Source organism: Penicillium samsonianum (assembly GCF_028829775.1).
Source record: "Penicillium samsonianum strain IBT 33392 chromosome Unknown utg000003l_segment0_segment0, whole genome shotgun sequence".
NCBI classification, from domain to species: Eukaryota; Fungi; Ascomycota; class Eurotiomycetes; order Eurotiales; family Aspergillaceae; genus Penicillium; species Penicillium samsonianum.
Genome location: NW_026643261.1, coordinates 1,382,354 through 1,408,767, shown reverse-complemented (window position 1 = coordinate 1,408,767; position 26,414 = coordinate 1,382,354). Strand labels below are relative to the sequence as shown.

Sequence of the window (26,414 nt, the reverse complement as noted above, 5' to 3'; positions counted from 1 at the left end):
CCAACCTGCAGTACACAACAATACTGTTTGTAATTTATGTCAACTATAAAAGTACACCTGGGCATAGGGCTGTATTCTTAAAGAACCACATGTGCAACATTTGAACTCTCAAAAATGAGAGACCAAAGCAGCCCTACTATGTAATTTTATCTAGCAGGCCATAGGCAATTATCGCGGTGATATCGGAGGACGAGCCTTGATGTTGGTAAATAATGTTTATAGTAGAGAAAGAATATTTTCAATGATGTCTCAAGGCTCTTTTTATACATTAGGATTAAGTCTATGTAGATAATATGTACAATCATACAAAGCTGTCACAGCCACTCCCCAATGATCGGGACCTGACTATACATCTCATTCCATCCCTTAGCCTCCCAACCCGCGCCTTCGCCGGCACGTCCAACAACACCGAGAGCACCTGCAAGCCAGAGAGCCGCGCCAGCAGCGGCGACTCCATTGACAACCCACCACATCTTGCGCTGTCTCTTCGACTTCGTTTCTGTAAGTCCAAGGTAACCATCCAACGAGCCTTTTTGGATACGCTCCTTGCGTGCTGTGGTCACTCTCCAGCCCATCCAGGTGGCCCAGCCACCAACGAAGTGCCACACACTGGCAGTCACGAAGAAGACATAGAATGCATTCCAGAACACAGGACTCCGAGCAAAGCCATGGGCAATATATCCAAGTCCTACGCCAGAGCTTCCTCCTTCGACGATCAATGGCGTGGCACGGTTAACGAATGCGTGGAATACAATCAGCGGCGTGACAAAATATCCAGTGCGTGCCTGTAAAGACATCCGCGGCCAGAAATATAACGTGTTTCGCTGTGCGCGAGTCTCGGCGCCGTACAGACGTGCTCTACGCGCAGCTCGAGTGTTGCGGAGAGCAATTCCTGAGGCAATATGTGAAATAATAGGAATCGTCAAGACAAGATGCTCTAGCCCGGGGGCTTGGTATATGGGTCGTGTGAGCAAAAGGAAGGATTCGCTGGCGGGCACGGAGCGAGTCACGAGTGGGATAAGAGAGGTGTTGGCGAGGTGTAGTATGAAGAAAGCCGTAGGTGGGTAGGTTGAGTATTTTTGAATACCAGTTACTAAATAATCACTGTGGTTAGAATATATAAACCAGCTATTGTCGCTTGACGTACGCCATGAATCCCAGCGATGGCCGCTAAGGCCTAGTTTGGGCATTGAAATTCCAGCTCCATGTTGCGTGGGAGAGGCAGCCCTAGGGAGGTATTCGCCGGTTTCAACATCCAGAGCATCATGGACAGGTGACGGGTCTAGTTCTTGCAAGGAGATGATAGACTTGGTGTCAATGTCCTCCGGTTTGGAGAGCACGTCTGGCGGCATTGTATGATTTTTAGGATTTTTGATTTTCAAGAGCTGAGGGAAAAGGAAGAAAATGAAACTCGTAAGAAAGTAACTCGTCAATCATGCATCCATATTTTGTATAGGCGAACTAGAAAAAAGCAGGGAAATGTTGGGGTTGAAGATCGCTGAGTCGCGAAAAATACGGCAGCTGTGATAGGTCACTTCCTCTGCGGGTAATGACGATTACCCACCTGGGATTCAGGGTCAGGTGACTCAGTATACATCGTATGTTACTATAGCAGTTTGACTTGCTTGATTTACTATAAAAAGTTGGATATTGCGTATAGGTGCAAGGCTTTCTCATGTACCTAAATAAGACCCATATAGCTACTTAATAATTAACAAGAGCACATGAGCATGAAAGCCTAGACAATTAAATGCATGAATCCATGTATGCCTGGTTTCACAGGCAGCGACGCGTTTAGAGCCGTCGGTCATAAATACGCAGGTGGTGGCAATGCCCCGCCGTACTGAACGCTCTCTCACTGAACTTCACCTACGCTCTAGTTTCAAGAACAATGGCACCGGTATGCTCTTCTTTTTTGGTCCAAATCCGATGCCTTAGCTAACAAATATAGCGTGGATTCACGAATCCCGCCCCTAGGGTAATCAACCCTCCCGGTCTGCCATATCTGCTATCGCCAAGCTAACTCTGATAGACCGAATCGGCGCGGTCTGCGCTCAGCTCCTTCACCTGCGGGCTTTGTAATAAATCTTACTCACGCCACCCAGAATACGAAGCGCACATCGGCTCATATGATCACCAGCACAGAAAGCGTTTGCAGGACCTCAAACAGCTTACACGTGATCCAAATGCCGTCGAGAAGAACCGCCGGGCAGAACGTAAAGCCGATGCGCAGGCCGGTCTGAAAGTCATCGAGACTCCTGTGGACAATGTGGCACCAAGTGGAGGAAGCACGGGTTTCAAGAAGGGAGGCTTCAAAAGCTCATTCGCCGCTGTCAAGGGAACAGTGGCCCCCACAGCCCCGGTCAAGAAGAACGTTCTAGGAGACGACGAGGAAGATGATATCCCGAAACCTCAAGACAATGGTCCATCAGATATGCACATACCCCGAAAGAGTGAATATGGCGATATGGAAAGTGACACCGACGAGGAATATGGCCAAGAAGGATATTATGATCCTCGCCGGCCAACGGACTGTTTCGCTGGGTGTGTTGCCCAAAAGGTCTAATGGATATCATGATGCCGGAATAACTTGCGAATTGAATCAAATATCAAGTGTCAAATATGCAATGGCGTTGAAGGGTACGGGATATCCTTTGTTTTATGTTACTGGGCAGCAATGAATTTCCATCTAAGCCGTTTAAAGCACCTTTACGCTGGTCCTGATCTGGATGTAATGGTACATGCTTTCCAAAGACTGTCTAAAACGGTTGGATAACAAAAGCAGAATAAAACAACATAAGATGGAACAGATGAAAGGGTACTAGGCACGTAGCTATATTATTGCGAGCTCCTCACTCGCCCTCGTTTATTGGCTTACAAGCGCAGAAGCTTGGCGGCCTGGCTGACAATGGTCTCCTCCTGGGGGAAGGCCATGGCCTCAAGGCCAGCGGCGTAAGGAGTAGGAACCTCAGCACCGGTGACACGGACGGCAGGGGCGGTCAGGTAATCGAAGCCGTACTCCATAGACAGAGCCAGGATCTCGGACGAAAGACCGAACATGGGGTAGCCAGACTCAACGACCATAATGCGGCCGGTCTTCTTGAGGGAGGCAATGATGGTCTCAACATCGAGAGGCTTAATGGAGCGCAGGTTGATAACCTCAGCGTCGACGCCGTACTTCTGCTTGAGCTCGGCGGCAGCGGTCAAGGACTGACCGACGCAGCGAGAGACAGAGACGATGGTGAGGTCCTTTCCGGGGCGCTCAATCTTGGCCTTACCAATGGGCAGGACGAAGTCGTTCTTCTGGGCAGCCTCGCTCATGGGGAAAGTCTGGCCGTACAGGAGCCTAGCATTGGTTAGCTTACGCGAAATCCAGCAAAATGGGTGGATGTGATCTTACTCGTTCTCCAGAACAACAACGGGGTTGGGGTCACGGATAGCAGCCTTGAGCAGACCCTTGGCGTCCTCGGAGCTCCAAGGGGAGACAACCTTCAAACCGGGAATGCTGCCGTACCAGGCGGAGTAATCCTGGGAGTGCTGGGCGCCGACACCGGAGGCGAAACCGTTGGGACCGCGGAAAGTGATGTTGCAAGGCTGGATACCACCGGACATGTAGTGAGTTTTAGCGGCGGAGTTGATAATCTGATCGATGGCCTGCATGGCGAAGTTGAAGGTCATGAACTCGCACTAGATCATGAACGATTAGCATGCGATCCTGGATCAACGGTCATCTCCGGAAATACTCACAATGGGGTGCAGACCAGCGAGAGCAGCACCAACGGCGATACCACAGAAGCCGGCCTCTGTGATGGGAGTATCGATAACCCGCTTGGGACCGAAGCGGTCGAGCAGACCCCTCGTCACCTTGTATCTGTAGAGGCGGAAGTTCAGCGTCGGTTTCGATTCAACTGGAACTCAAGGATTACTCACGCTCCGTTGTACTGTGCAACTTCCTCACCGAGGATGAAGGTCTTCTGGTTGAGTTCCAACTCCTCCGCCAAGGCCTCGTTCAAGGCATCGCGAACGGTGACCTGCTTGGTGCCGTCCTCGGTGGCATATCCGCGGCGCAGAATTGAAGGAGCACAGGCGGACTGGCGGAGATTCGAGCGCAGAGCAGTGGAAGCAAGGCGCGAGGAAAACAGACGAGCTGTTGGGCGGAAAAGTCGGGGAGCTGCCATTGCGGAAATGTGATGGAATTGAGAAGATGAAAAACAAAAAGAGAAAAAAAGATTCAATTAAAGATCGCAGACCAAATCGGACCGCAAAAACAATTGAATAGAAGATCGGGAGAGTAGATCAAAGTGAATGCCCAGGGAAAACTTATCGCCGTCCGAATAATCTTTGAGATGCAAATCCGAAGATGTTGGGCAACACGTGATATCAGAGCTCACCGGTACTGTAACCGTAACCATACAAGAATTGGAGAGAGCTGACCTGAGGCATCACACCTTGTTTACACAACATATCTTCTGTCAAGTGAGCTATCTACTTTTATTTTATAGCTACGTGGCTTCCTTCCAGGATCCTTCAAGACCTTCCAAGCGTTTTTCTTGCTGTAAATTCATGCTTTTATCCATTCTTCCAAGGGTGTATTGTTGGTAATGATGTTGTCCTTGCTCTGGCTACTTCCGTCGGTACTCGCCGCTCAACCCTCCGCACCCGACCCCATCTCCGCTCCGCTACGAGCCCTTGAGTTCGGGCAACTGAATTTCCTCCATACTACCGATAGTCATGGCTGGCTCGCTGGTCATCTGCAAGAGTAGGCTTTGGACCCTGCTAAGCGTTGAGTTGTACTAATAATCGCAGACCGTCCTACTCCGCAGACTGGGGGGACTATGTATCGTTTACGACACGCATGCGGGAAAAGGCGGAAGCACAAGGACAAGATCTACTTGTTATAGATACTGGTGACCGAGTTGAAGGGAACGGCCTGTATGACTCGTCCGAGCCCAAGGGTATCTACCTTTCAGACATCTTCCGGCACCAGCATATCGACCTGTTGACATCGGGAAACCACGAACTATACAAGCAAAACACATCGGAGGCTGAGCTTCTCATCACCGTTCCTAACTTCCGGGGCAACTATCTGGCTTCGAATATCGATATCATTCACCCGACCACCCAAGAGCTTGTGCCTCTAGCCCCGCGGTTTAAGAAGTTTACTACTAAGAAACAAGGCATCCGTATAGTAGCGTTTGGGTTCCTCTTTGATTTCAACGGAAATTACAACAATACTGTGGTCCAGAGAGTATCTTCTACTATCAAAGAGGATTGGTTCCAAGAAGCCATTCGGGATAAAGAAGTGGATCTGTTTTTGGTGATCGGCCATGTGCCTGTTCATTCGCCGGAATACCGGGCGATCTTCAAGGAGATTCGGGGAATTCGCTGGGATACTCCAATCCAATTCTTTGGCGGGCACCAGCACGTGCGTGACTATGCGCAGTATGATTCCAAAGCCTTTGGGCTAGCGAGCGGCCGCTTCATGGAAACTGTTGGCTTCATGTCAATCGATGGCCTCGCCAGCAAAACAAGCCATCAGTCTGCTGCTGGACCCATCTTCAAGCGCAGATACATCGACAACAATATTTTTTCTTATTATCATCACACCGGTCTTGATCAAGAGACCTTCCCAACCGAAAAAGGTCTCAATGTCTCCCAATTGATCGCCAAAGCACGGACCGACCTTCATCTAGACCACATCCATGGATGCGCTCCACATGATTTATGGATGTCGCGAGCCAAGTACCCAGATCCCAACAGCATCTACACCTGGCTTGAAACTGAAGTTTTGGGTGATTTGAGGGATGAGTCTCGTGGAGACATACCTAGGCTAGCCATTGTTAATACGGGCGCTATGAGGTTCGATATCTTCAAGGGGCCTTTTACCCAAGACTCGACTTTTATTGTATCTCCATTCACCAGCACGTTCCGCTATGTGAAAGATGTCCCATATGACAAGGCACAACTTATTGTCGACGTTTTGAACAGGCAGCCTCAAATTTTATCTACAGATGAATCTTCATTGACGACCTTGGGCCCCCTCGAGCAACTTGCATATCTGGAAGACGTGATTGCCCAAAAATGGCCTTCAGCTGGCGAGCAAATCCCCATGTCCAGTCCGGATCTCGTGCCCGGGTACACGACAAAAGATGATGCGGGCACAGATGGTGATGATACCATCCATTCACCCATCTCCTTTTACCGCGTGCCGAACTGTATTCAAGCCCTCATCCCTGCCAATGCATCCGAGACACCAAAGACGGTGGATTTGGTCTACCTTGATTTCATTGAGAAAAATGTGATACTGGCCGCCAAGTTTGCTAGTCTCGATGTCGACATTGCAAAGGAAAGCGATGTGTACATGCAGAACATGTCTCTAACAAACCTGATTCTTGACTGGGTGAAGAAGAACTGGGAGTGTTGATAAATATACTATCTAGCTCAGTTCACTTTGTTACAATTTATTCCTAGTTTCTGGGCCCATATTGCATGGCCCATTTGACCGTGAAGAAGTAAATCTCGGGAAAAACCGCCTAGCTCTATAATACATATTTCCCAGGTGGCTGTTCACTCAATCACCGCCGTTGAACGTGAACACACCCTTTCCACTACGGTAGCCGCCCAAAGTGCCCTGCACACTCTCTGCCAACTCCGGGCCCTCGGACTCCCAGTTCCACTTAACCTCATCAACGGGAATATCCTTGAACTTGCCAGAGCGAGTCAATTGAAGCACATCCTTGATGGTGCTCTCCTTGAGCTCGGGGTTCTTATCACCCCACTTGCTGACCCAGAACCCGTCAAACGCGAGGTTCTTAAAGATCAGCAGGCCCGAAGGCAATGCAACAGGTTGCTTCGACATGGCTCCGTAAGTAACCATGTGCGAATCAGGAGCCAACGTCTTTGCCAGAGCAGTGGCATTCTTCCCGCCTACGCAGTTCAACGCCAAACGAATTGGTTCCCGGCCCTGGCGGGTGAACTCGTGAACCATATCCCGGAAGTTACCAGTAAGCATCTCCTCCTCGGTGATAACAACGGTAGCTCCCAGATCCCGAAGCTCCTTCTTAAGAGCCTCAGTCTCTTCGGGTGTCTTGCGCTGTCGAATGACATTGAGCGTCTTGATTCCCCACTCGCGGCCCAGCTGAATAGCTGCTCGCCCGACACCGCTGTTGGCGCCGTTCTGGATCATCCATTCCTCGCCAGCACGCATCCAATCCCATTCACAGAAATCCCGGAGCATACGGTACGCAGTGACGGGGTTGACGCTGACAGTGCCAACCTGCAGCGGGGTCAGGCCTTCCTTGTTCTCGATCTTGATAAGCTGGGATTCGTCCAGCTGTGCGTGGGTGCGCCAGGTACCCTGACCTGTGCGCTTCATAATGACCCAGTCGCCTTTGCTGAGGTTCTTGACGCCCGCACCGGTTGACAGCACCTCGAATGCGCCCTCGTTGCCGCCGACTGCGGCGGGCTCCGCGTTTCCGAGGTCCGTTTGGAAGGGAGGTTTGCTGGGGTAGACGCCCTGGATCTGGTTCACGTCGGCTGGGTTCATCGGCGCAGTCAACAGGCGCAGAGTCACTTGGGTTGCGTGCGGCGCGGAGATTGAGTGCTTGTGTAGACTAGGTTGATCAGTTTTGTTCGCTTAATTGCAGCTGGGAGGACTTACCGCAAGACATCTTTGGGCTCGCCATATTTGGAGTAGATGAGAGCCTTTGCCTGTGTGTAGCCATAGACCGAAACGTATCGCCGACCGAATGGAGCTTTGCCGAGCACCTGTGGTACGGCTCTAGCTGAGGCCGAGCGAGCACTTCGGGTGGCCGTCTGTAGTACACTTCGCGAGAACATAGCTGGTAGGTGAGGGAGTGGAGGAGAAGAGAAAGTGTCGAGCATTAAATGTGGATGACGTCTTAGTCGATTTCGCTCGGCCCGAAGGAACTGTTGACATTGTAGCTCCGAGGTCACTTAGAACTGTTGGATATTGATTTTTATATTTGGGCAATAGCTATTTATTTCTAACCAGGCTATGAACTCTATAATATATACATACACGTATGTAGATATATATCTTCAAAGGCTACAGAGACCTGAACAGATACCGTAGAAAAGCAGCACGGACCCGGGAAACTCGCGTTCCCACTCCCTTTCTATATTGTACTCCTCAACACACTCCGTCTAAATGTCCTTATTGCGCGAAGCTGAGAAATGCGTCGCTAATCAATATGCACATGGTTTCAACGCCTTCATAACCCCGCTATCGCGCGCGGGGCCATGGCTGGACCGCGTCAAGGAAGCAGATGTGCGCAAGGAAGAAGGTAGCAACATCAGACTTCCACTCTCTACTTCTGAATTAACCGATATGATCAGGGAAACCCAAGTCCGCAGTGGACGGCCGCTTGATCTCCATCAAAGACAATATCTGCACGCGCGACCTTCCGACGACCTGCGCTTCGGGAATCCTGGATAAATTTACGAGCCCGTTCAATGCCACCGTTGTCGATCAATTAGAGGCCGCCGGGGCCATTGTCGCCGGAAAGACAAATCTGGACGAGTTTGGGATGGGATCACACTCGATCAATTCACATTTCGGTCCTGTCAAGAACCCTCGTCGGGATTCCAGCGGGGAAGACCTCTCGGCTGGTGGCAGCTCTGGTGGAAGTGCCGCCTCAGTCGCTGCCGACCAATGCTATGCGTAAGTGGCCAGTCGTCAGCAAGGAAACTGATTGCTGACTTTTACAGCTCACTAGGAACGGACACCGGAGGCTCGGTCAGACTTCCAGCTGCTTACACCGGGACAGTGGGATTCAAACCGTCATACGGACTGATCTCACGATGGGGTGTGGTGGCATACGCCAATTCTCTAGACACCGTGGGTATAATGGGGAAAACCACCGCCAATGTGCGAGATATCTTCGGTAGGTTTTGGCCAGTGTAGCTGGATAACGACTGTGCTAATAGCATGGCTAGACATCCTCAACCAACATGACCAGCGCGACCCTACCAACCTCTCAATATCCTCCCGCTCTCGAATCCAAGCCTCTCTCCAAACACCACAACTTGCCTCGCGGCTGACTTCAGCCCCTCTCCGAATCGGCGTGCCAGTAGAGTACAACGTTTCCGAGCTGACTCCCTCGGTCCGACGAGCTTGGGCTCTTTCTCTAGCACACCTAAAGAAACAAGGACACACCGTCCATTCCGTTTCTCTACCCGACACAAAACACGCATTATCTACGTATTACGTCGTGGGACCTGCCGAGGCATCTTCAAACCTGGCCAAATACGACGGAGTACGATACGGGACTCGCGCCGAAGGCCCAGATGGCGACGGCAAGCCTGATGGATATCTATTCTCAAATACCCGAGGAGAGGGGTTCGGGCAAGAAGTGAAGAGACGAATTGTTCTAGGCACGTTCACTTTGAGTGCCGATGCCATTGACAACTATTTCATCCAAGCACAACGGGTGCGTCGTTTAGTCCAGCAAGACTTTGATGCTGTCTTTACAGCCAAGCATCCGCTCGCTGCGCAGGGCGCAGACAAAATTGCAAAGGAAAATGACGTTGATGTCATCATATGTCCTACTGCTCCCTCATCCCCGCCGCGACTGTCGGACTTGATGAGCAAATCTACCAAGAAGTCACCACTGGATGCATATGTCACCGACGTATTCACCGTTCCCGCCAGTCTGGCTGGGTTACCTGCAATTTCAGTTCCTGTGACAGTATCTGGGCAGCAAGATGCTGAACTGGCGGGTATCCAGGTCATCGGTCAATATGGAGACGATCAGTTGGTCATGAAAGTAGGAGAGATGTTGGAGGGACGGAATTTTGATTAGGCCCATACCTGTACGACTACTATATGAAATGTATATTATGTGAATAGAATCTTGAAATCAGAATTGGTATCAATGCTATCGCGAAAGCCAAACGCCCACTTCATTTCCCATTGAGCATGTCACTAAGTCATCTCGACATCGCCATCACCCTGCACTTCAACGTTGGGAGTGCCAGCTGTCCCGACACTCATCGCATCTTCAAGGCCATGGTTCCCAACATCGCCTGCAGCCGGTGTCTCACGGTTGCTATTAGCAGCGGAATCAGATGCCCCAGCAGTTCCAGGAGTATGGGCGAGCGTAGAGTCGAGCGCCGCGCCGACTCCACCCTTCAACACCTCCGCCCCTCCCACAACTCCAGCTCCATCGAGCTCGGTGTTGTTATTGATGACATCGCCATCAATACCACCCCATGTGAACATGGCTTCTACCTCGTCCACGATATCGGCCATCACGTCTTCGGCGATCTGATCATTAAAGCGTTCGCCCATGGCCCGAACTGGCTCTCCGGTTTCGGTCTTCTCGGGTGGCCCAACCCACCACGGCCCCTCAAATCGGCATTCGACGGCACCGCCGCCGTAGCAACTCACAGCAGGATAATAACCGATCAAGCCGTCGTCGGCATTCTCACGCTCGCCAATACCAAGGTTGTTTGTGCCATTGGCGAGACGACTTGCGGGCGGCAGGAAGGCGTAAAGTTCTTTGAAGGGGGTGCCCATTTGTACTCCGTTCTTTAGAATGGTGATACTAGATCCTGGGAGTGTGCGAAGCGTGGCATCTTCGCTGTTCAGAGGGGACGGGGGACCGAACGTCGGCGTTTCTTTGAGGTTGAAAGCGTAGTCACGGAGATGTTTCGTAGAGAAGACGTTGGATTGCTGCCAACAGAAGTCCGATTTATAGTGAAAGGGAATCCGATCTCGGATGATGTTGGTTGCTATCGGCGGTGGTGGGTTATTATCGGCAGGGTCGTAGGTGCCCTCGACAATCTTCTTGTGGAGAGAAAGAGGCGGAAGAGTGATAAGCATGCCGATAACATCGCCTTCATTGATGGCCTCCCCCTTGGGGAAGAAGAACTCGCATCGCATGCGATTGACGACTTCGCCGTTCACATCTCGAATCCCGTATCCGTAGCAATCCACCCCAACATTCACATCGAGGTCGGCCTCACGTCGGGCAAATCCAATACGGACATGGCCACGGGGTGAAGTTGTCGATCTGCCGTTCTGAGGTGCCTGGGGATCATTGACTATGCCACTAATCACACGAGCTTCGTAATAGTATGTGCCCTCTCGAGCACATACATTAGCGCGGGCAGTATGCCATGCATCACTGGTTGTCACCGCAGTCGCGCTCTCTGAAAACGATATAGCAGCCGGTGAATCCTCGAAACTGAAGCGGGTATGGTAGGGGCGAACATCGGTCTGTCGATACTTGATATGAGGGAATCCGGGGTCTGCAATGGCGTAGCTATAACGGAATCCATTCTTGTTGGTGAGTTTATCGACAACCTCGTAGAAATCCCAGCTCTGACCCAAAACGTCCGACGTTTTTCGGCTCACGCGATTCAATTGGCGAGGTTGTGGAGGGTATCGATCCGAGGCGTGCGGCTCGGCGAGCAGCAATGGACGAAGAATGCTCAGTTTTGAGCTGGGTAGGGCAGTGCTGGGTGCAGCTGTGGCTCGCTTTTTCGGCGGTGGTGCGTTCTCGGGGTCTAGTCCTTTGGCTTCACGCTTCTTGCGACTATCTCTTTTGTTGCGCTTGGCTCGGCCATCGCCTTGGGCGGACGGGGCGGGAGAAGATCGTGGATTCAAGTCGGTGAATTGCGCATTGAGCAGAGGTCCACCATTCGGGGGTAGGATCGGGGAGTTGATGTTGGACGACGGAGCGGAAGATCCGGGGGCTTGGGCGGATGCCATGATGGAGGCTATGTCTGTCCGCTGGGGTTGTGGTCTGTCGTTAGGTCTGTCGATCTGGAGAGAGTCAGCAATTTGAGCAAATTATAATCCAATGAGTATGGCTCCAGGGCATTTTGCTTCCGAAAAGTTAGAGGTGCTTACTCAATTTGAAGCTTGTCTGTAGGCTGTCAAGCTGTTCCAGCGTATATACGCGAAAGACCCAGAGAGTTGGCAGCCTGTGACTTTCCCAATTGAAGTCTTACGGTATGCTGATGGCTCCTATATTCATTGATAGGCAGAAACTTCCCTTTGTGCATAAAAAGAGTCAATCGCATGCGCGTTGGACAATAATCTCCTTGGGAAATGAAGGCGGTCAGTGATTGATTGCAGAAAATGTGTGAAGAGGATCAGGCGGTGTGGGGTACAGGCGGTGGGGAGATTGGGGGGCACCGCCTGGCAGAAAAAAAAATATGACCACACAATTTGATCGTCGTGTGTACTTCGATAAGCCAGCTCAAAATACTCATTTTAGTTTCTTCGGTTTATCTGAAGAATTATACGCCATGCCAAAGGTATCAAGCTCCCGCGCTGCTGCCGCGGCACGCAGACACAACCCTCTCGCTGAAGATATTACTTCCGCGGGGCACCTTCGGACACAGAGCAGCAAGAAAGGCAAAGGCAAATCCGACGAAAACGATGAGGATGGCGAAAATGGACAGCGTTTCGTCGATGCGAAGATGTCGCGCAAGATTCTACAGATTGGACAGGAATTGGCCGACGAGGATGCCGCTGAGGAACTCAAGAACTCAGCACGGCCCCAGTCGAATGCATTTGAATTCGATACCCGATTCGAGGATGAGGAGGAGGCTTTCTCCGACGACGAGGCGAAGTTTGAGGCCGACGATTGGGTTGATGATGAAGTCGAGCAAGTTGTAAGACTCCCGAATCCTTGGATAACGATATTGTTTCTAACATTTTACAAGGAGGTCGATCCCAATGATCTAGATATGTTCAACAAATTCATGCCTCACGAGGAGGACCCTATATTCCACCCCAAGGACCCCAGCTCTGCTGGCCCCACCAACCTTGCCGATTTGATTCTCGAGAAGATTGCCGAGCACGAGGCGAAGCAGGCTGGCGAGGGCCCATATGGTCAATACATCCAAGGTGGTGGTATCCCCGAGGATGCAGTCCAGGTTCCTGCCAAGGCCGTGGAAGTATATGAGAAGTATGTTTTGCGATAGTTCCTTATGCGGCCAAGCTAACTTGTTCTAGGGTTGGCATGATTCTTTCTCGCTACAAGTCAGGCCCGCTCCCCAAGCCTATCAAGATCCTTCCCTCTGTACCGAACTGGCAGACCCTTCTGGATATCACTCGCCCCGAGTCATGGACCGGCAACGCCGTCTACGCTGTAACCCGTATTTTCATCTCGTCCAAGCCTCACGTTGCCCAGGAGTTTATCAACACTGTGCTTTTGGAGCGCGTGCGCGAGGAAATCCACGAAACCAAAAAGTTGAACGTCCACACCTACAATGCGCTGCGCAAGGCCCTGTACAAGCCCGCATGCTTCTTCAAGGGACTTTTGTTCCCGCTCGTGTCCACCGGCACCTGCACCCTGCGTGAAGCCCACATTGTCTCTTCTGTGGTTGCCCGCGTCTCCGTTCCCGTGCTGCACTCCGCAGCCGCTCTGCTCCGCATGTGTGATCTGGCCGCGGAACAATCGTTGACCTCTCTTGAAAGCACCGGTGCTGTCAACATGTTCATCCGCGTCTTCTTGGAGAAGAAGTACGCCCTGCCATACAAGGTCATTGACGCCCTGGTATTCCACTTCATGCGCTTCCGCGCCGTCGATCCTTCGGATGATGCCATGAACGACGGACCCTCAGGGCTCGGTTCCAAGGCATACAAGTTGCCAGTTCTCTGGCACCAGTCCCTTTTGGTCTTTGCTCAGCGTTATCGTAACGACATCACTGAGGACCAGCGTGAAGCACTTCTCGATTTGCTTCTCGTCCGTGGACACAAGGACATTGGGCCTGAAGTGCGACGCGAACTGCTTGCTGGTCGAGGACGTGGTGTGGTGGTCCCTGACCCGGAGGCCCAGAATGCTCTCGATGCTGGCGACGACACGATGGACGTCACCATGTAGATGAGGTCAATTGATCCTAGCCCCGCACATGTTCGCTTACGATATTGTCATGAGCACGGTTTCTATGGGATGGCGTTTTTTTTTTTTGTTTGAGGGACTGCATATAATTCCCCTGGTGTCGAAGGTTTCCAAAATGGGATGACAATACCGATCAGTGAATTTAGTGTACTGAATTGAGGTAGACATACAACTATATCGTTATCTTTTCACAAGAAACTTATCAATTGTCCATATGCAGCAAATGGCAGGAGTCACCCCTATAAATCCCCGAGGCCATCCCTAAATAGTAACGGAGGGGCAATGTATACGTTGTACGCCCGTTTCAGCCCCCTCGACCTAAACATTCTGCCGTGTTCGAGGTGGTTCCGTACGTCCCCCCGGGGCCGGGATGATCTCCGCCAATCTAGATGGCACACTGGCCCCCTCCAGGGCTAGTCCATTGTTGTACATGTACCATCACAGTGTCACATTCTCAGTCAGGGGCACGGAGAATTGACGGGGCGGGGAAGCCTTGACCTGCAAAACACCCTGTGATTGGCGTTTTAAATGGAGCATTCTCCGGGCAATCATGATCGCGTCTTAAGATTCAGGAGAGAACGTATCAATACTAGGTCCACCCTAGATTGTTCGAGACTCTCTGTGATATCGCATCATTTGCATTGTGGGACAGACGTATCATGATTTAGATAGATCGAGTCGGAGTGACTGGATGGGTCTCGTATTACCCGAGCGATCAGAAGCTGAACGGATATGCATGTAAATATTACTCTCCGTATGCAATCGAATGCAAGTGATGCAAGTGTATTCCGTACCGGGGGGCCAATATCCCAATATAGAACTCAAGAGAGGCAAAGGCAGTGACCAAGTGCCTAGGTGGGCTGTAGCGTACGGAGTAATGCATACGGAGTTCCGTAGGAAGTGCGATGTTTCAAGCGGCAAATCATAATTGGCTGCCGACAGGGGCTGAACCATGGTATGCAGGGGGAAATTAACGTAATTTACGTGTCTCGTTACAAGAACTCAGCCCCCTTATGAGGTACTTGGTGACACATGGTAAAATGTATGGTGTAGCTTGTACCTGACGTACGTGTGTGCCCAGGTTCCAAGGTTTCCCCCCCCTTTGTTCTATCCTGGGCCCATCCCTTTCAGACCACGCTGGCCTCTACTTAAACCTCATCTCGCCCATCCGTTTGCAGTTGAACAGCTGTCCTTTCCATTCTTTTTCTCTCTTCGCTGACTCACCACTCTGACTCAATATTTCCCCGGAGTCTGGTTTCCGGTGCCGATCGTGATGATAACGTGGCCTCTGTGATTCGAACTTCATCTTTTCACCCAAGTCATTATAAGTCTGTATACTGCAAATTATTATTCACGTCCGGCACCGGTTATCCATTTGACCCTGTCACCATGACGGATACTATCAACCCGTTGGATACCCTCCCAGCCTCACCATCCCCAGACATGTACACAGTTTCCCCCGCGGATACATCATTAGACTCCCCGGAGCCTGAAGATGATCTTAAGGATGAAGAAGATGACGAGAAGAAGCCAACAAAGAAGAGAAAGTCTTGGGGACAAGAACTCCCAACCCCCAAAACAAACCTCCCTCCCAGGTATGTTGTCCATGTTCTCTTTATAACCTTGAACCCCGCTGACTCTTCTAGAAAACGCGCAAAGACAGATGATGAGAAGGAGCAGCGTCGGATAGAACGGGTCCTTCGGAACCGCGCTGCTGCTCAAACGTCACGGGAGCGCAAGCGCCTCGAGATGGAGAAGCTCGAGACCGAAAAGATCCGAATGGAGCAACAAAACCAGTTCCTGATCCAGCGTCTATCGCAGATGGAGACAGAGAATAACCGCCTGAGCCAACAAGTGGCCAAGCTCTCCGCCGAGGTCCGTGGATCTCGCAGCGTGACTCCCAAAGCCAGCTCTCCCGCCATCGAATCTCCCACCCTCACGCCTACCCTCTTCAAACAAGAAGGCGACGAACTTCCTATGGAACGGATTCCTTTCCCCACTCCCTCCGTTACCGACTACTCTCCTACCCTCGAACCTTCCACTCTGGCTGAGGCCTCCGACGTGACACAACATCCTGCAGCGGTGTTGTGTGACCTGCAGTGTCCGTCGCTGGCCTCGAAGGATCTGGAAGCGCCCTACCCCTCTTCGACCTCTCCGATGAACCTCAGACTGCAAATGACGTTGCAGCTCCTCTTTCTGACGATGACTTCCGTCGCCTGTTCCACGGTGATTCACCCGCTGAGTCAAATCCTTCTTTCCCTGAAGACGGGTTTGCCTTTGACGTTCTCGACGGAGGAGATCTATCAGCATTTCCCTTTGATTCTATGGTTGATTTCGACCCCGAGTCTGTCGTCCTCGAAGGCGTCCAACCGTCCGGTCTTTCGGATGAGACTTCTCACCAGACTACTAGCTTGCAGCCCAGCCTTGGCGCGTCCACTTCGAGATGCGACGGGCAGAGCATTGCAGCTAGCGGTTAGTGAGACTTTCTCCCCGCAGACCTGGTCGGCTGGCGCCTCGGAGGCTCGACCGAGTTGGGAGTCGTTATTAACCATGGCTTGGGCAATCGATAGTCTCAGCCTGTCTAAACGACACCAGCGGGGAAACACAATGAAATCCGGTCGGCAACGCAGTAATGGAAAGATGCATCGAGGTAAACGGAGTTTCCGGAGTTCCAGCGCGAGCAAAGCCCTTTCATCTTTGCTCATGGGCAAACAGCGCTGAGGGTTCCATTTTTTTGGCCTGTATACTAGTTTTTTATAATGCAAGATCGACTGGCTCATCTTACAATTATTTCCGAGATGTACCAGTACATGTAGTAATAGTGTTCTCCTAAATCACCACAGTAGCCTTAATCCATTCACGAAGTACTAACTAGTAGAAACATTGTTTCGGCATATTGGTCAAATCTAGACTAAAATAAACCAACATCGGGACGCTAAGAATGCACTGAATGCGGTCAGTGACGTTGCCACGCGCCCCCGAATCCATCTGCCTTCCACAACACCTGCAAATCCTCATCCTCTATATTCTCTCTAACCAACATCATGGTTCGCAAAGACCCTATCTTCGAAGCCCGCACAAATGTCAAAGTAAGTTGCCTCCCCGCACTCTGCTTCCCCTCCTCACAGCGTGCATCACCCCGCCTATGCATGGAACCATCGCTAATCTTATCTTCCCAGCTACACTCCAATAGACTCAAGAAAGAAGCCGTCCGAGCGGAGGCGACCTTCAAATCCGAGAAGGCCAAAGCCGACAAAGCGATGAAAAACCGCGAGTTCCAGATCGCCCGCATTCACGCCGCCTCCGCCGTGCGCGAGAAGCGACGCCAAGTAACGCTCAAATCCGAAGCGGCACGCGCAGACGTTATCATCAACGAACTCAAGGCCGCCCAAAGCACCCGCGACACATCCCGGACGCTCGCTATGGCGTCGCGGGGCCTAGATGCTGCCTCACGGAGCGTCAACCTCGAACACCTCGTCTCCCACGCTAACAACTTCCTCGCCCGGTCGGAGGACTTTAAGATCGCTAGCAGTGCAATCGAGGATGTCGCACAGGGTATATCGATGCAGGAATATGGTGCGGAGGGTGAGGCCGACGTTGATCGACTTATGGAACAACTGGCAGATGATGCGGGTGTTGATATGCGCAAGAACCTCGAGGCGGATGCTGCGCCCAAGGAGGAGGTTAAGGAGCCCAAGCAAGTGGATGCCGAGGTTGAGGATGGCTTGGGTGCAAGGCTACGAGCCTTACGGGCTGCTAATTGAGCAAGTGGCTTAATCTCTCTCTCCTCCTGGGTACTCCGGATTTACGGGACTGTCAATCCCCCATATAGATTCCTCGCGATCTCTGGACCTTGCAACACACTGACGATCCACGAAGTTACGCTTGTATTTCAATGTTCTTTCTGCGCTGCTCTATACGTGACTAGGCGTATTCAACGAAGTTTTTTTTTTTTCATACATGAGGCTAGTCCAATTCTGTGTCATCGCCCTCCTAACAAAAGACTAAGACTAAGAAAAGACCAGTTCGGTAAAAGCATGAGGCGAAAAGTCTAGGGTCTGTTACTAGATCGTAAACAGACTAGACCGTTCACTTAGCTCTGGCAAATTGAGAGACATCACCAATCACACCCGAGCATCTGCCTACTCTAATGCGGGCAATTTCCCCCGAGCCATTTGAACCACTATATCTTAGGCGACAAATACGCCCCCAAAATGACCAAAAATAAGGGTCTTCCAGAGGCGCTATCAAGATTTTTTTTTATTAAAGCCATGGACGCCTCGTATCTTAATGTTTTCCCTGCAAACCCCAAGGACCACTCAAGATGGCGCCTTCACACTCGTTCATTCTTTTCTTGTCATTCGTTTTGAGCCCATTCGTTCAGGCCGCCCCTTGGATTGTGACAGATACCTACGAACAGAAGGTTAATAAAGATTACTATTCCGAACTGGTCACCGAGGTCCAGCAAATCTCTCCAACTGCAACTTTGCCAGCCGAGGCCCTGTCCACCATTACTTCCACCAATACCAACTATGACTACACCGTTGTCGAAAAGCTTTATCCCACTGGCTACGGCGCGGAGCGCGGGTTATACGATGGCTACCGTAACGCTATGGATAGTAATGGAAACTATCACAGCACCATCTACAAAGTCAACCTGACTTTCTCGGCCCCAACGGCCTGCTCTACTCAATGGACCACCACGACCGCAGTCGCAGTCACCCCTCCCTATCAGATCGCAACCTTGCTGCCCAGGGATAATGTAGAAAGCTCTACCTCAGTCGACAACAGCCAGCCATTCCAGCCCACCACCTACATCTACGAAGTGGTGTTCGTGGAACCCACCCAAATCCCCAGCAGGACTCTGAACTCTCTGAGCACCTACCACACCCCTACCTCTATGTACTCGGGTGCCGGATGCCAGTACACAGGCCCCAGCGATTATAGCGGCAACTCCGGATACTACACCGGCTTGTCCGACGGACCAGGAGGATCCAGCACCGGCGGATCATCCAACTCTGGCTACTACGGCTACGGCAATGGCTACTACGACGACGAAGACTGGTTCACCAGCAAATGGGGATCCGGCCTGGGTATCTCCTACCTCGCAATCGTGCTGATCTGCACGCTGGGCTGGATCGGCATTGTTTTCATCCTGGGCATGATCGAAGCCTGGGTGCGATTCCGTCGTCTCATGACGGGCTGGCAAACCCGTCGTGGTTTCCCTCTTTTCTGGTCCTTTCTTTTGCTTCCTTTCTCTCTTTTCTGTCTGTTTTGTTTCCGAAAGGGATACCGCGCCCGCAGCAGAGAGGATGCCGAGGTCCTCCAGAAGAGGTGGGATGCCATGGGTTTCTGGACAAAGATGGGCTTGTTCTTCGCTTGGGGTTTCCGCTTCAAGTACCCGACTGTCTTGGGCCCCGCACCTGCCACTGTTAAGGCGAACAAGAGGCCTGTTGAGTCTGGTCCGCGCTTGTTGGATGTCACTCCTCCCGGTAGCTGTGAGCCTTCTGGCATGAGTCAGGTTCCTGTATCTCAGGCGCAGCCCCATGCTGCTTCACATGCATCTGGTGCTCTGCCAGCGGGCCATGTTGAGGAGTCTGGTCCCGTTCGTTATGCTTGATTGAAAGTTGATATGTGATCGTTGCCTATGTTTGATTCGGTTATATATTCCCTGCCCATTAAGAAGTCATGAAGAGTACCAACGGTCTTGTTGTCTTGGAGCTTGTATTTAGCTACTAATCTTTAATTGATACCATTTGATACCATTTCATACCACTCGCTCGTTACTCGTCCACTATAAAAATCAGAAAACTAAGCATAAAATGATATCTAACATCTAATATACATGTCTAGTATGTGTGGGAAACTGAATAGTGTACTCTCTACTCACAAATTAAAACAGAAGTGAAATATATAATCGGATGAAAAACAAGACACAACATTGTTCAGATATACAACCATGGATAAAAACCTTAAATGTGTGGCTTTCTGTCCGTTGTACCACAACCTAGGTAAGTAGTATCCGCTGGAAGCAGCCTTTTGTTTATTGTCGCACCGAAGCCTAAAAAAAAGTGGTTTATCTCTCTCATCATTAAACTAATCTAAAATAACAAGAGCAAAAAAAGAAATCTCAGGTTTGGTTTTTAGGAATAGCCGAACGCGGGGGTCGAACCCGCAGCCTTAAGATTAAGAGTCTTACGCTCTACCGATTGAGCTAGCCCGGCTGGGCTGTTGAAAGAGGCTGCACTCTAATGCTACACTAGCCAAAAACACAACTAGTCAATTATCCCTGACTTCCGCACCTTCCTCACATTAGTGTCAATGGCCGAGGTCAAAACACTTACTCATGGAGGTCGAGTCGGCAGGTCCAGCCTCTAGCCCACATGGAAAACAAGCTGCATGCTTGAACTGTCGGCGGAGCAAGATTCGCTGCAACCGTCTGGCAGGCGAGTCCAGCTGCGAGAAATGTAAGCAGACTAATGCAGAGTGTATTGTGCCCAACCATCACCTGGGCCGACAAAAGGGTGTTAAAAAGTGAGTTAAATTAACTGGTTGTGGAATAAAATACTGACTGCGATCTAGCAAACGTAAGGGCCTGGAGAAAGCGATACATCAGATCGAGCAGGCAATCAAGCGGCCCAAGGTCGACTCTTCTAGTGACGATGAGGCCCAAAGGGCCATTTCAGTCCTCCAGGAACTCCTTGGTCAAGTCCAGGGCCAGTTAATGCAGAATGAGCATGAGCATGAGCGTGGCTTTTCAGAGGCATCAGATCATCCGCGCATGACATCTCCACGTGATATTCATGCGGAGGAGAGTCTTACTCTTGATGATGCAGAAAATCCCCTCCAGCTGCTTGCTAGAGCTTCGGATCTTCAGCTTTCGCCGACCGGGATGCGGCATGTGCCCAAGTCTCCAATACCATTGTCAGAGGGTCCATCGTTTCTTCAGAGCACCCCGCCAGGAGAACTGAGTGCCAAATCCTTTTTTGTTCCCACGAGAGCGAATTTGGATATTGGACCTGAAGTTGACCCTGTTGAGCTGGGCTTGGTCACATTTGATGAATCGGAGTCTTTGTTCTCATTGTAAGTGGTCTTTTTCTTATTCTTAAACATATATGACTGACAGATAAAGTTTCTACCAAAATCTTGCACATACTCGATGGGGCCTCGATCCTTTGATACACACCCCGTCCTTTGTACGGTCACAGTCGGCTTTTCTTTTTACTTCAATCATGGCAGGCGCAGCCTTATTTTTGCCATCTGCTGCTGCTTTATCCAAGAGACTATCCAGGCATTGCAAATGGCTCGCGAGGCGAGTGATCACACACCGCCATAGGTCTGTTGAGATTGTTCTGGCTTTCATGGTGAACGTCCCATGGATGTCTCCCGGTGATAGACTAGGAGACGATGATACCTGCTCCTATATTGCCATGGCTCTCACTGTTGCTCTAGACTTATCTTTGAACAAGATTGTCTCGCCCTCTTCAAGCTTTGACCAAGAACTCATGAATCGCCTGGCGCGAGCAGAGTGTATCGATGCCAAGAGGGCTTTACACATGGATGGGTTTGATGATATTGATCCGTCCTCGGAGTGGGGTCTCAGGCTGTTACGAAGACGCGAAAGAGCTTGGATTGCGTTGTATGTCGTGGAGAGGGGGTACGTTTGATTCTCCCAGTAGTGCATCTGGATTTGACACTAACTTGCTCAGTGTTTGCCTTGCGCGTGGACGAAGCTATACCGTCCCCCCAACAACGCTCATCGAAACCTGCGATCGTTGGCACCTTTCCAGCATCGCAGACCCGCGTGATGGACCTATGAATTCCATGGCAGTTCTTCGAAGGGACCTTGTAGGTGCCATTCCAAATCCCGTCCCAAGTCGCATCACAAACACCTGTATTATGCTATTAAATTCCGTTCTAACGGTTTTAGGATGGACTCTTTCAGAAAGTTAAATCAAGCTGTGATAGCTATCGCATCGTCGATACTGGCTCGGAAGCTGCTCAGTCGTATGATATTATGCCGTTGATGAATATCAATTATATACTGACCATATCATAGGATTAAGAATACCATTCAAACCTTCTACGAGCGGTGGTATGCAACATGGGCCTTGTCAATTGGCGAAGGAGACAGTAAGCTTAATACATAAAATTGATCGACTAAATATTAACTGTTTACAGCAAGATCTCTACCCCCATATGTCGAGATTCTTGTCACGCATACTCAGTTATCCACCTACGGTGGTGTCATCAACCACCCAACAGCTCCAATCGAAGTCAAGCGTTTCTTCCGAGCCGCTGGTCTATCGTCTGCATTGAACGTCCTGCGAGCAGCGATACAGGGCGAATCTCGGCTGAAATCAATGCCAAACAACACCGTCATAATGATCTCTTTCGCCGCATGCTCTGCCCTCAGCCTCAGCGTAACACCCGGCGACAGCAACTCCAGTCTAGCACCAAGCGTCCGAAATCTCATTGAAGAGACAGCTGGCGTGCTAGAGCGAATCGGAGCAACACCAAGTCACCGAAGCGGCGCCTCTGTGCTCTACGGGAGATTTTTGCGTGAGTTGATCCGGCGTGCACCAGCCTTGCCTCTACAACCCCGAGGAAATCTAGGAAAAGTCGATCCACCCGAGCCGGCATTTCCATCTGCATGTCTGGATGATGGCCCGCTGCCAGTAACACTACCACCCGAAGATCTCTGGTTTGAGCCATTGCAATTCTCTACCATGTCTGATAATCAGATCGTCGATGCAGTCAATAGAGCGGGCACCGCGTTTGGTGCGTCGATCCCGGATGTACCTCCTGATGACATGCTTAATTGGGATTGGCTTGACTTTGCAAACCCGGACTTCAATTTTTAGTAGGACCGGAAGGCGGATATTTGCATACCCCATTTTCATTTTTCTTGCGTTTATCGATTAAACCTTCGTTTTCTGAACATATTCATATTACCAGCTTGTATATATCGGCAAGAAATATCTTGATACTCTTTCATCTAGGAAGCCAAATGCAAGGCACTGATTGCCCCGAGATTCATTCCTGCAGATCCCTCTCCTACAGGCCCTCATATATCGCCACGGTAATAATACAAAGTAAACGCCAAGTTATAATTCGCCAAGACCCCAAGATCCGGGGCCAAAAACCACACGATGTATGTATATACAAGCCCAGAAGATCATCCTTGGGGGCCATCTTGGCCAACGTCATCGCCCCTCTCCGAAACATATCAAGAAGTCACACCTCCAACAATATCGATGTTTCAAACAGAAATCCTACTGCGACCAATTAGTATATAAAACACAGCTGAAACGCACAAACCACCCAAACCACCTTAAAGCAAATACCACCATGGTCCTCGACTGGAGCGCGTTAGCTCCCGGCCCAGCTGGAACAGCCATGCTAGGCGAGAGCGGAATCGAAGGCGCCGCCCGACGCGGACGCGAGCGTATACGCCGCGAGCAAGCAGAGCAACGAGAACTCGAAAAGAAACCCCAGCATGGTGACGATACGGCGTCGGAAGTTACATTGCTACCCACAAACCAATCAAAAGAGCGCGAGTCCAAACCCGAAAGGTCTAAGGAAGGCGGCGATCGAGCGCCCAGGCGTTCAATGGGTTCTGATGCGGATACTTTGATAGAGCAGAGGGATGGTCGGAGGCAGCGTGGGGGTATTAAGGGGAAGTTGAGTCGGTTTAAGAAGCAGTTGACGGGCTGATTAAGGGTTTTCTCTATTTCTTATTTCTTATTTCTTTTGTTGATATGTTTCTTATTTGGTGTTCTATACTGGATACCTATGACATCAGAGGGAATTTATACGAGGTGATTGCTATATTTTTCCCATTCATAGTAGACCAATGAGAATGTTGCACTTGTTTCATGTCAAGCTGTGGAATTTGGTCCAAAATTAATAGAAGAATAGAACCTTGGAAGAATATATAGAAGATCCGAAGAAGATCCAAGTTGAGCTCGGAGGGCTTCCGTTTGTGGCCGCTCGGCATCCAGAAGTAGCCCCGACTATCCGATACCATGAATGTTTTTAACTGCGCGATGATTTCATTTTCGCTTTGTTTTTTTTTTCTTTTTCAGTTTAAACAATTATAAAATATGACGACTCTTAGGATTTCTACTACTTTGTCGCGCAAAGCGCTCACTGCGTGTCGACCTCGACTCTTCCTCGGAGTCCGCGCCAGCGTGCGCCTCTCGCAGCCATTCAGTACCAGCACGAGCACTAGATACTCCATAACCGCGCCATTACAATCTCTCGCTCCTAAGGTTGAGCGCGGCGGTTCAAAGCTATACAAGGATGCCGATGCAGCTGTTGCCGACATCAAGAGCGGATCGACAATCCTTAGCTCTGGGTTCGGTCTTTGCGGAGTTGCAGGTACGTGGACGAGTAACTGGCGCGAGAATAACGGAGTTGATGTGCAGTATAGAAACCCTCATCAATGCTATGCACCGCCGAGGCGCTGATCAATTGCACTCCCTGACGGCCGTTTCGAACAATGCCGGCTCCGCGGGCAAGGGAGGTCTTTCGACACTCTCGCAGAACGGCCAGATCAACCGTTTGATCCTTTCATACCTCGGGAACAATAAAGAGCTTGAGAAGAAGTATTTGACGGGACACATTGCAATTGAACTTTGTCCGCAAGGTACTTTGGCTGAACGTCTTCGTGCTGGGGGTGCTGGGATTCCGGCTTTCTTTACCCCGACAGGAGTCCGTATGTATAGGTTTTTCTCGGGTTATGTTCGTAGCTGACAAGCGAAGATACATTTATTCAGGAGGGAAAGATCCCTGTTCGCATGGACGAGTCTGGTAAAGTTCTCGAGTCTGGCAAACCGCGCGAGACCCGAGAATTCAACGGCAAGACATACCTCATGGAAGAAGCCTTGACTGGAGATGTGGCTATTCTCAGAGCTTGGAAAGTGGATGAGGCTGGTAATTGCGTGTTCCGGTGAGTATATGTACCTACTAGTACCTCCCAAAAACTGGATACTGAGATTGGTCAGATATACTACCAAAGCATTTGGCCCTATCATGGCCAAGGCCGCAACCCTGACCATTGTGGAGGCGGAGAATATTGTCCCACTTGGCGCCATTGATCCTAATGATGTTGACCTGCCGGGTATCTTCGTGGATCGGATCGTTCCTGCCACGGACGACAAGCACATTGAAAACAAAAAGTTGCGCTCGGGTGAGGCCACTACAGCTGGGTCTGTTAAAGATGCGGCTCAGATTCAAAGAGAACTCATTGGTCGTCGGGCGGCCAAGGAGCTTAAGCCGGGATTCTATGTGAATTTGGGTGTTGGTATTCCCACGTTGGCACCGTCGTTCCTGCCAAAAGATGTGAAGGTTTGGATTCAGTCGGAGAATGGTATCTTGGGAATGGTAAGTTTGTAAAATTTTTTTTTACAGGCTGGTCTGACAAAGTTTAGGGTGATTATCCCACCGAGCAAGAACTGGATCCGTAAGTTGTTCCCAGATGGAATGACCAGAACTCTTACTAACTCAGATCAGCGATATCATCAATGCCGGAAAAGAGACAGTGACCTTGGTTCCTGGAGCCGCCACATTCGATAGCACCGAGTCGTTTGGCATGATCCGCGGAGGTCATGTAGATGTGTCTATCCTCGGCGCCTTGCAGGTGAGTGCAAACGGCGATCTGGCCAATTACATGATCCCGGGCAAGGTGTTCAAGGGTATGGGAGGAGCAATGGATTTGATCTCGAACCCGGAAAAGACCAAGATCGTGGTGGCCACGAGCCATGTCGCCAAGGATGGATCTCCCAAGATTGTCCAAAAGTGCAGTCTACCATTGACTGGTGCCAATGTTGTCAGCACTATCATCACAGACCTGGTAAGTGCAAAGAGCCCAGTTTATTTAAAACAGAACTGACAAAAGTATAGTGTGTTTTCCAGGTGGATCGAGCTACTGGAGAGCTCACACTGACGGAACTTGCTCCGGGTGTTGAGGTGGAAAAGGTGCAGAGTAAGACGGACGCTAAGTTCAGAATTGCCGATACCCTTGAAATTATGGAATAAAGAGCCAGGATAGACGTATATACCCCGCTAAGATGATAAGTCAAGAGAAGTGGGTTTTTGGGGGTGTGTTTATAGTAGTTCTCTAAGTCAAAGGGCTTTGTTTGTCCTCTACACGAACATATGTACTTTATACATACGTAGGTATTGGCTTCAGTTGCGAATCCACTCTATGATACTAATAAGGCAAGATTTATTTCAAGCTTTCCTCTGAACTGAAGCATCGACGCACATAAAAGCATAGCGTCTAAATATTCTAGACGCTAAGCTGGAATCAGTTTGTTAATACGAGGCTCTATTCTAATATAAGCGAAATCCAGGTACGGAGTAGACAATTTTAAGTATAGAATAATTTCGGCCTCAATTCCATTTGTTTCTTTTTTTTGGTTTGTTCTGCCACTTAGGTTCAGTTAATATGTTTTCTATATTCTGTAATTAGTGCCTGTAGGTATTTTACAGTGTGATAATAAGGCCTCGAATAATACCAAGACCCGA

The 26,414-nt window shown here is 50.3% G+C and overlaps 14 protein-coding genes across 14 annotated transcripts; 10 read left to right on the top strand and 4 right to left on the bottom strand.

Moving 5' to 3' along the window:
- Positions 1 to 314: 314 nt before the first annotated feature.
- N7471_004100 (MCP1 family protein) lies at positions 315 to 1,352 on the bottom strand (the record flags this gene model as incomplete). The annotated part of the gene is made up of 2 exons (XM_057276819.1): positions 315 to 1,093; positions 1,148 to 1,352. The coding sequence occupies 2 exons, from the start codon at positions 1,350 to 1,352 to the stop codon at positions 315 to 317; spliced, it is 984 nt and encodes a 327-aa protein (XP_057136429.1).
- A 539-nt stretch (positions 1,353 to 1,891) lies between these two features.
- Positions 1,892 to 2,566, top strand: N7471_004099 (putative C2H2 finger domain protein; the record flags this gene model as incomplete). The annotated part of the gene is made up of 3 exons (XM_057276818.1): positions 1,892 to 1,900; positions 1,952 to 1,978; positions 2,033 to 2,566. 3 exons carry the CDS (start codon positions 1,892 to 1,894, stop codon positions 2,564 to 2,566), a joined length of 570 nt encoding a protein of 189 aa, XP_057136428.1.
- Positions 2,567 to 2,874: 308 nt separating this feature from the next.
- N7471_004098 (pyruvate dehydrogenase (acetyl-transferring) subunit E1 beta) lies at positions 2,875 to 4,178 on the bottom strand (the record flags this gene model as incomplete). The annotated part of the gene is made up of 4 exons (XM_057276817.1): positions 2,875 to 3,346; positions 3,401 to 3,687; positions 3,748 to 3,871; positions 3,931 to 4,178. The coding sequence occupies 4 exons, from the start codon at positions 4,176 to 4,178 to the stop codon at positions 2,875 to 2,877; spliced, it is 1,131 nt and encodes a 376-aa protein (XP_057136427.1).
- Positions 4,179 to 4,601: 423 nt separating this feature from the next.
- On the top strand, positions 4,602 to 6,424 carry N7471_004097 (metallophosphoesterase family protein; the record flags this gene model as incomplete). Its single annotated transcript, XM_057276816.1, has 2 exons — positions 4,602 to 4,759; positions 4,807 to 6,424. 2 exons carry the CDS (start codon positions 4,602 to 4,604, stop codon positions 6,422 to 6,424), a joined length of 1,776 nt encoding a protein of 591 aa, XP_057136426.1.
- Positions 6,425 to 6,571: 147 nt separating this feature from the next.
- Positions 6,572 to 7,839, bottom strand: N7471_004096 (enoyl-[acyl-carrier-protein] reductase; the record flags this gene model as incomplete). The annotated part of the gene is made up of 2 exons (XM_057276815.1): positions 6,572 to 7,613; positions 7,661 to 7,839. 2 exons carry the CDS (start codon positions 7,837 to 7,839, stop codon positions 6,572 to 6,574), a joined length of 1,221 nt encoding a protein of 406 aa, XP_057136425.1.
- Positions 7,840 to 8,110: 271 nt separating this feature from the next.
- N7471_004095 (glutamyl-tRNA(Gln) amidotransferase subunit HER2) lies at positions 8,111 to 9,862 on the top strand. The gene is made up of 4 exons (XM_057276814.1): positions 8,111 to 8,306; positions 8,359 to 8,683; positions 8,731 to 8,906; positions 8,959 to 9,862. The coding sequence occupies exons 1-4, from the start codon at positions 8,171 to 8,173 to the stop codon at positions 9,822 to 9,824; spliced, it is 1,503 nt and encodes a 500-aa protein (XP_057136424.1). The 5' UTR covers positions 8,111 to 8,170; the 3' UTR covers positions 9,825 to 9,862.
- Positions 9,863 to 9,946: 84 nt separating this feature from the next.
- N7471_004094 (SPRY domain-containing protein) lies at positions 9,947 to 11,737 on the bottom strand (the record flags this gene model as incomplete). Its single annotated transcript, XM_057276813.1, has 1 exon — positions 9,947 to 11,737. The coding sequence occupies one exon, from the start codon at positions 11,735 to 11,737 to the stop codon at positions 9,947 to 9,949; it is 1,791 nt and encodes a 596-aa protein (XP_057136423.1).
- Positions 11,738 to 12,279: 542 nt separating this feature from the next.
- Positions 12,280 to 13,862, top strand: N7471_004093 (snoRNA-binding rRNA-processing protein ENP1; the record flags this gene model as incomplete). Its single annotated transcript, XM_057276812.1, has 3 exons — positions 12,280 to 12,648; positions 12,700 to 12,944; positions 12,992 to 13,862. 3 exons carry the CDS (start codon positions 12,280 to 12,282, stop codon positions 13,860 to 13,862), a joined length of 1,485 nt encoding a protein of 494 aa, XP_057136422.1.
- A 1,407-nt stretch (positions 13,863 to 15,269) lies between these two features.
- hacA (transcription factor HAC1) lies at positions 15,270 to 16,601 on the top strand (the record flags this gene model as incomplete). Its single annotated transcript, XM_057276811.1, has 2 exons — positions 15,270 to 15,475; positions 15,527 to 16,601. The coding sequence occupies 2 exons, from the start codon at positions 15,270 to 15,272 to the stop codon at positions 16,599 to 16,601; spliced, it is 1,281 nt and encodes a 426-aa protein (XP_057136421.1).
- A 291-nt stretch (positions 16,602 to 16,892) lies between these two features.
- N7471_004091 (putative SNF7 family protein Fti1/Did2) lies at positions 16,893 to 17,819 on the top strand. The gene is made up of 2 exons (XM_057276810.1): positions 16,893 to 16,969; positions 17,060 to 17,819. The coding sequence occupies exons 1-2, from the start codon at positions 16,925 to 16,927 to the stop codon at positions 17,642 to 17,644; spliced, it is 630 nt and encodes a 209-aa protein (XP_057136420.1). The 5' UTR covers positions 16,893 to 16,924; the 3' UTR covers positions 17,645 to 17,819.
- Positions 17,820 to 18,204: 385 nt separating this feature from the next.
- N7471_004090 (uncharacterized protein) lies at positions 18,205 to 19,500 on the top strand (the record flags this gene model as incomplete). Its single annotated transcript, XM_057276809.1, has 1 exon — positions 18,205 to 19,500. One exon carries the CDS (start codon positions 18,205 to 18,207, stop codon positions 19,498 to 19,500), a length of 1,296 nt encoding a protein of 431 aa, XP_057136419.1.
- A 726-nt stretch (positions 19,501 to 20,226) lies between these two features.
- On the top strand, positions 20,227 to 22,744 carry N7471_004089 (Zn(II)2Cys6 transcription factor; the record flags this gene model as incomplete). Its single annotated transcript, XM_057276808.1, has 7 exons — positions 20,227 to 20,414; positions 20,463 to 20,963; positions 21,013 to 21,537; positions 21,590 to 21,728; positions 21,811 to 21,887; positions 21,940 to 22,013; positions 22,062 to 22,744. The coding sequence occupies 7 exons, from the start codon at positions 20,227 to 20,229 to the stop codon at positions 22,742 to 22,744; spliced, it is 2,187 nt and encodes a 728-aa protein (XP_057136418.1).
- Positions 22,745 to 23,231: 487 nt separating this feature from the next.
- On the top strand, positions 23,232 to 23,597 carry N7471_004088 (uncharacterized protein; the record flags this gene model as incomplete). The annotated part of the gene is made up of 1 exon (XM_057276807.1): positions 23,232 to 23,597. The coding sequence occupies one exon, from the start codon at positions 23,232 to 23,234 to the stop codon at positions 23,595 to 23,597; it is 366 nt and encodes a 121-aa protein (XP_057136417.1).
- A 389-nt stretch (positions 23,598 to 23,986) lies between these two features.
- N7471_004087 (3-oxoacid CoA-transferase) lies at positions 23,987 to 25,922 on the top strand (the record flags this gene model as incomplete). The annotated part of the gene is made up of 7 exons (XM_057276806.1): positions 23,987 to 24,263; positions 24,316 to 24,600; positions 24,648 to 24,834; positions 24,890 to 25,268; positions 25,316 to 25,347; positions 25,398 to 25,737; positions 25,788 to 25,922. The coding sequence occupies 7 exons, from the start codon at positions 23,987 to 23,989 to the stop codon at positions 25,920 to 25,922; spliced, it is 1,635 nt and encodes a 544-aa protein (XP_057136416.1).
- Between the last annotated feature and the right edge of the window lie 492 nt (positions 25,923 to 26,414).

Bases quoted from the DNA above. Each gene is read 5' to 3' on its own strand.
- N7471_004095 (XM_057276814.1), top strand. From the start codon at position 8,171: ATGTCCTTATTGCGCGAAGCTGAGAAATGCGTCGCTAATCAATATGCA. The intron at 8,684-8,730 runs GTAAGTGGCCAG...TGACTTTTACAG, and splicing joins GCTGCCGACCAATGCTATGC to CTCACTAGGAACGGACACCG. The intron at 8,907-8,958 runs GTAGGTTTTGGC...TAGCATGGCTAG, and splicing joins CAATGTGCGAGATATCTTCG to ACATCCTCAACCAACATGAC.
- N7471_004091 (XM_057276810.1), top strand. From the start codon at position 16,925: ATGGTTCGCAAAGACCCTATCTTCGAAGCCCGCACAAATGTCAAA. The intron at 16,970-17,059 runs GTAAGTTGCCTC...TTATCTTCCCAG, and splicing joins AAGCCCGCACAAATGTCAAA to CTACACTCCAATAGACTCAA.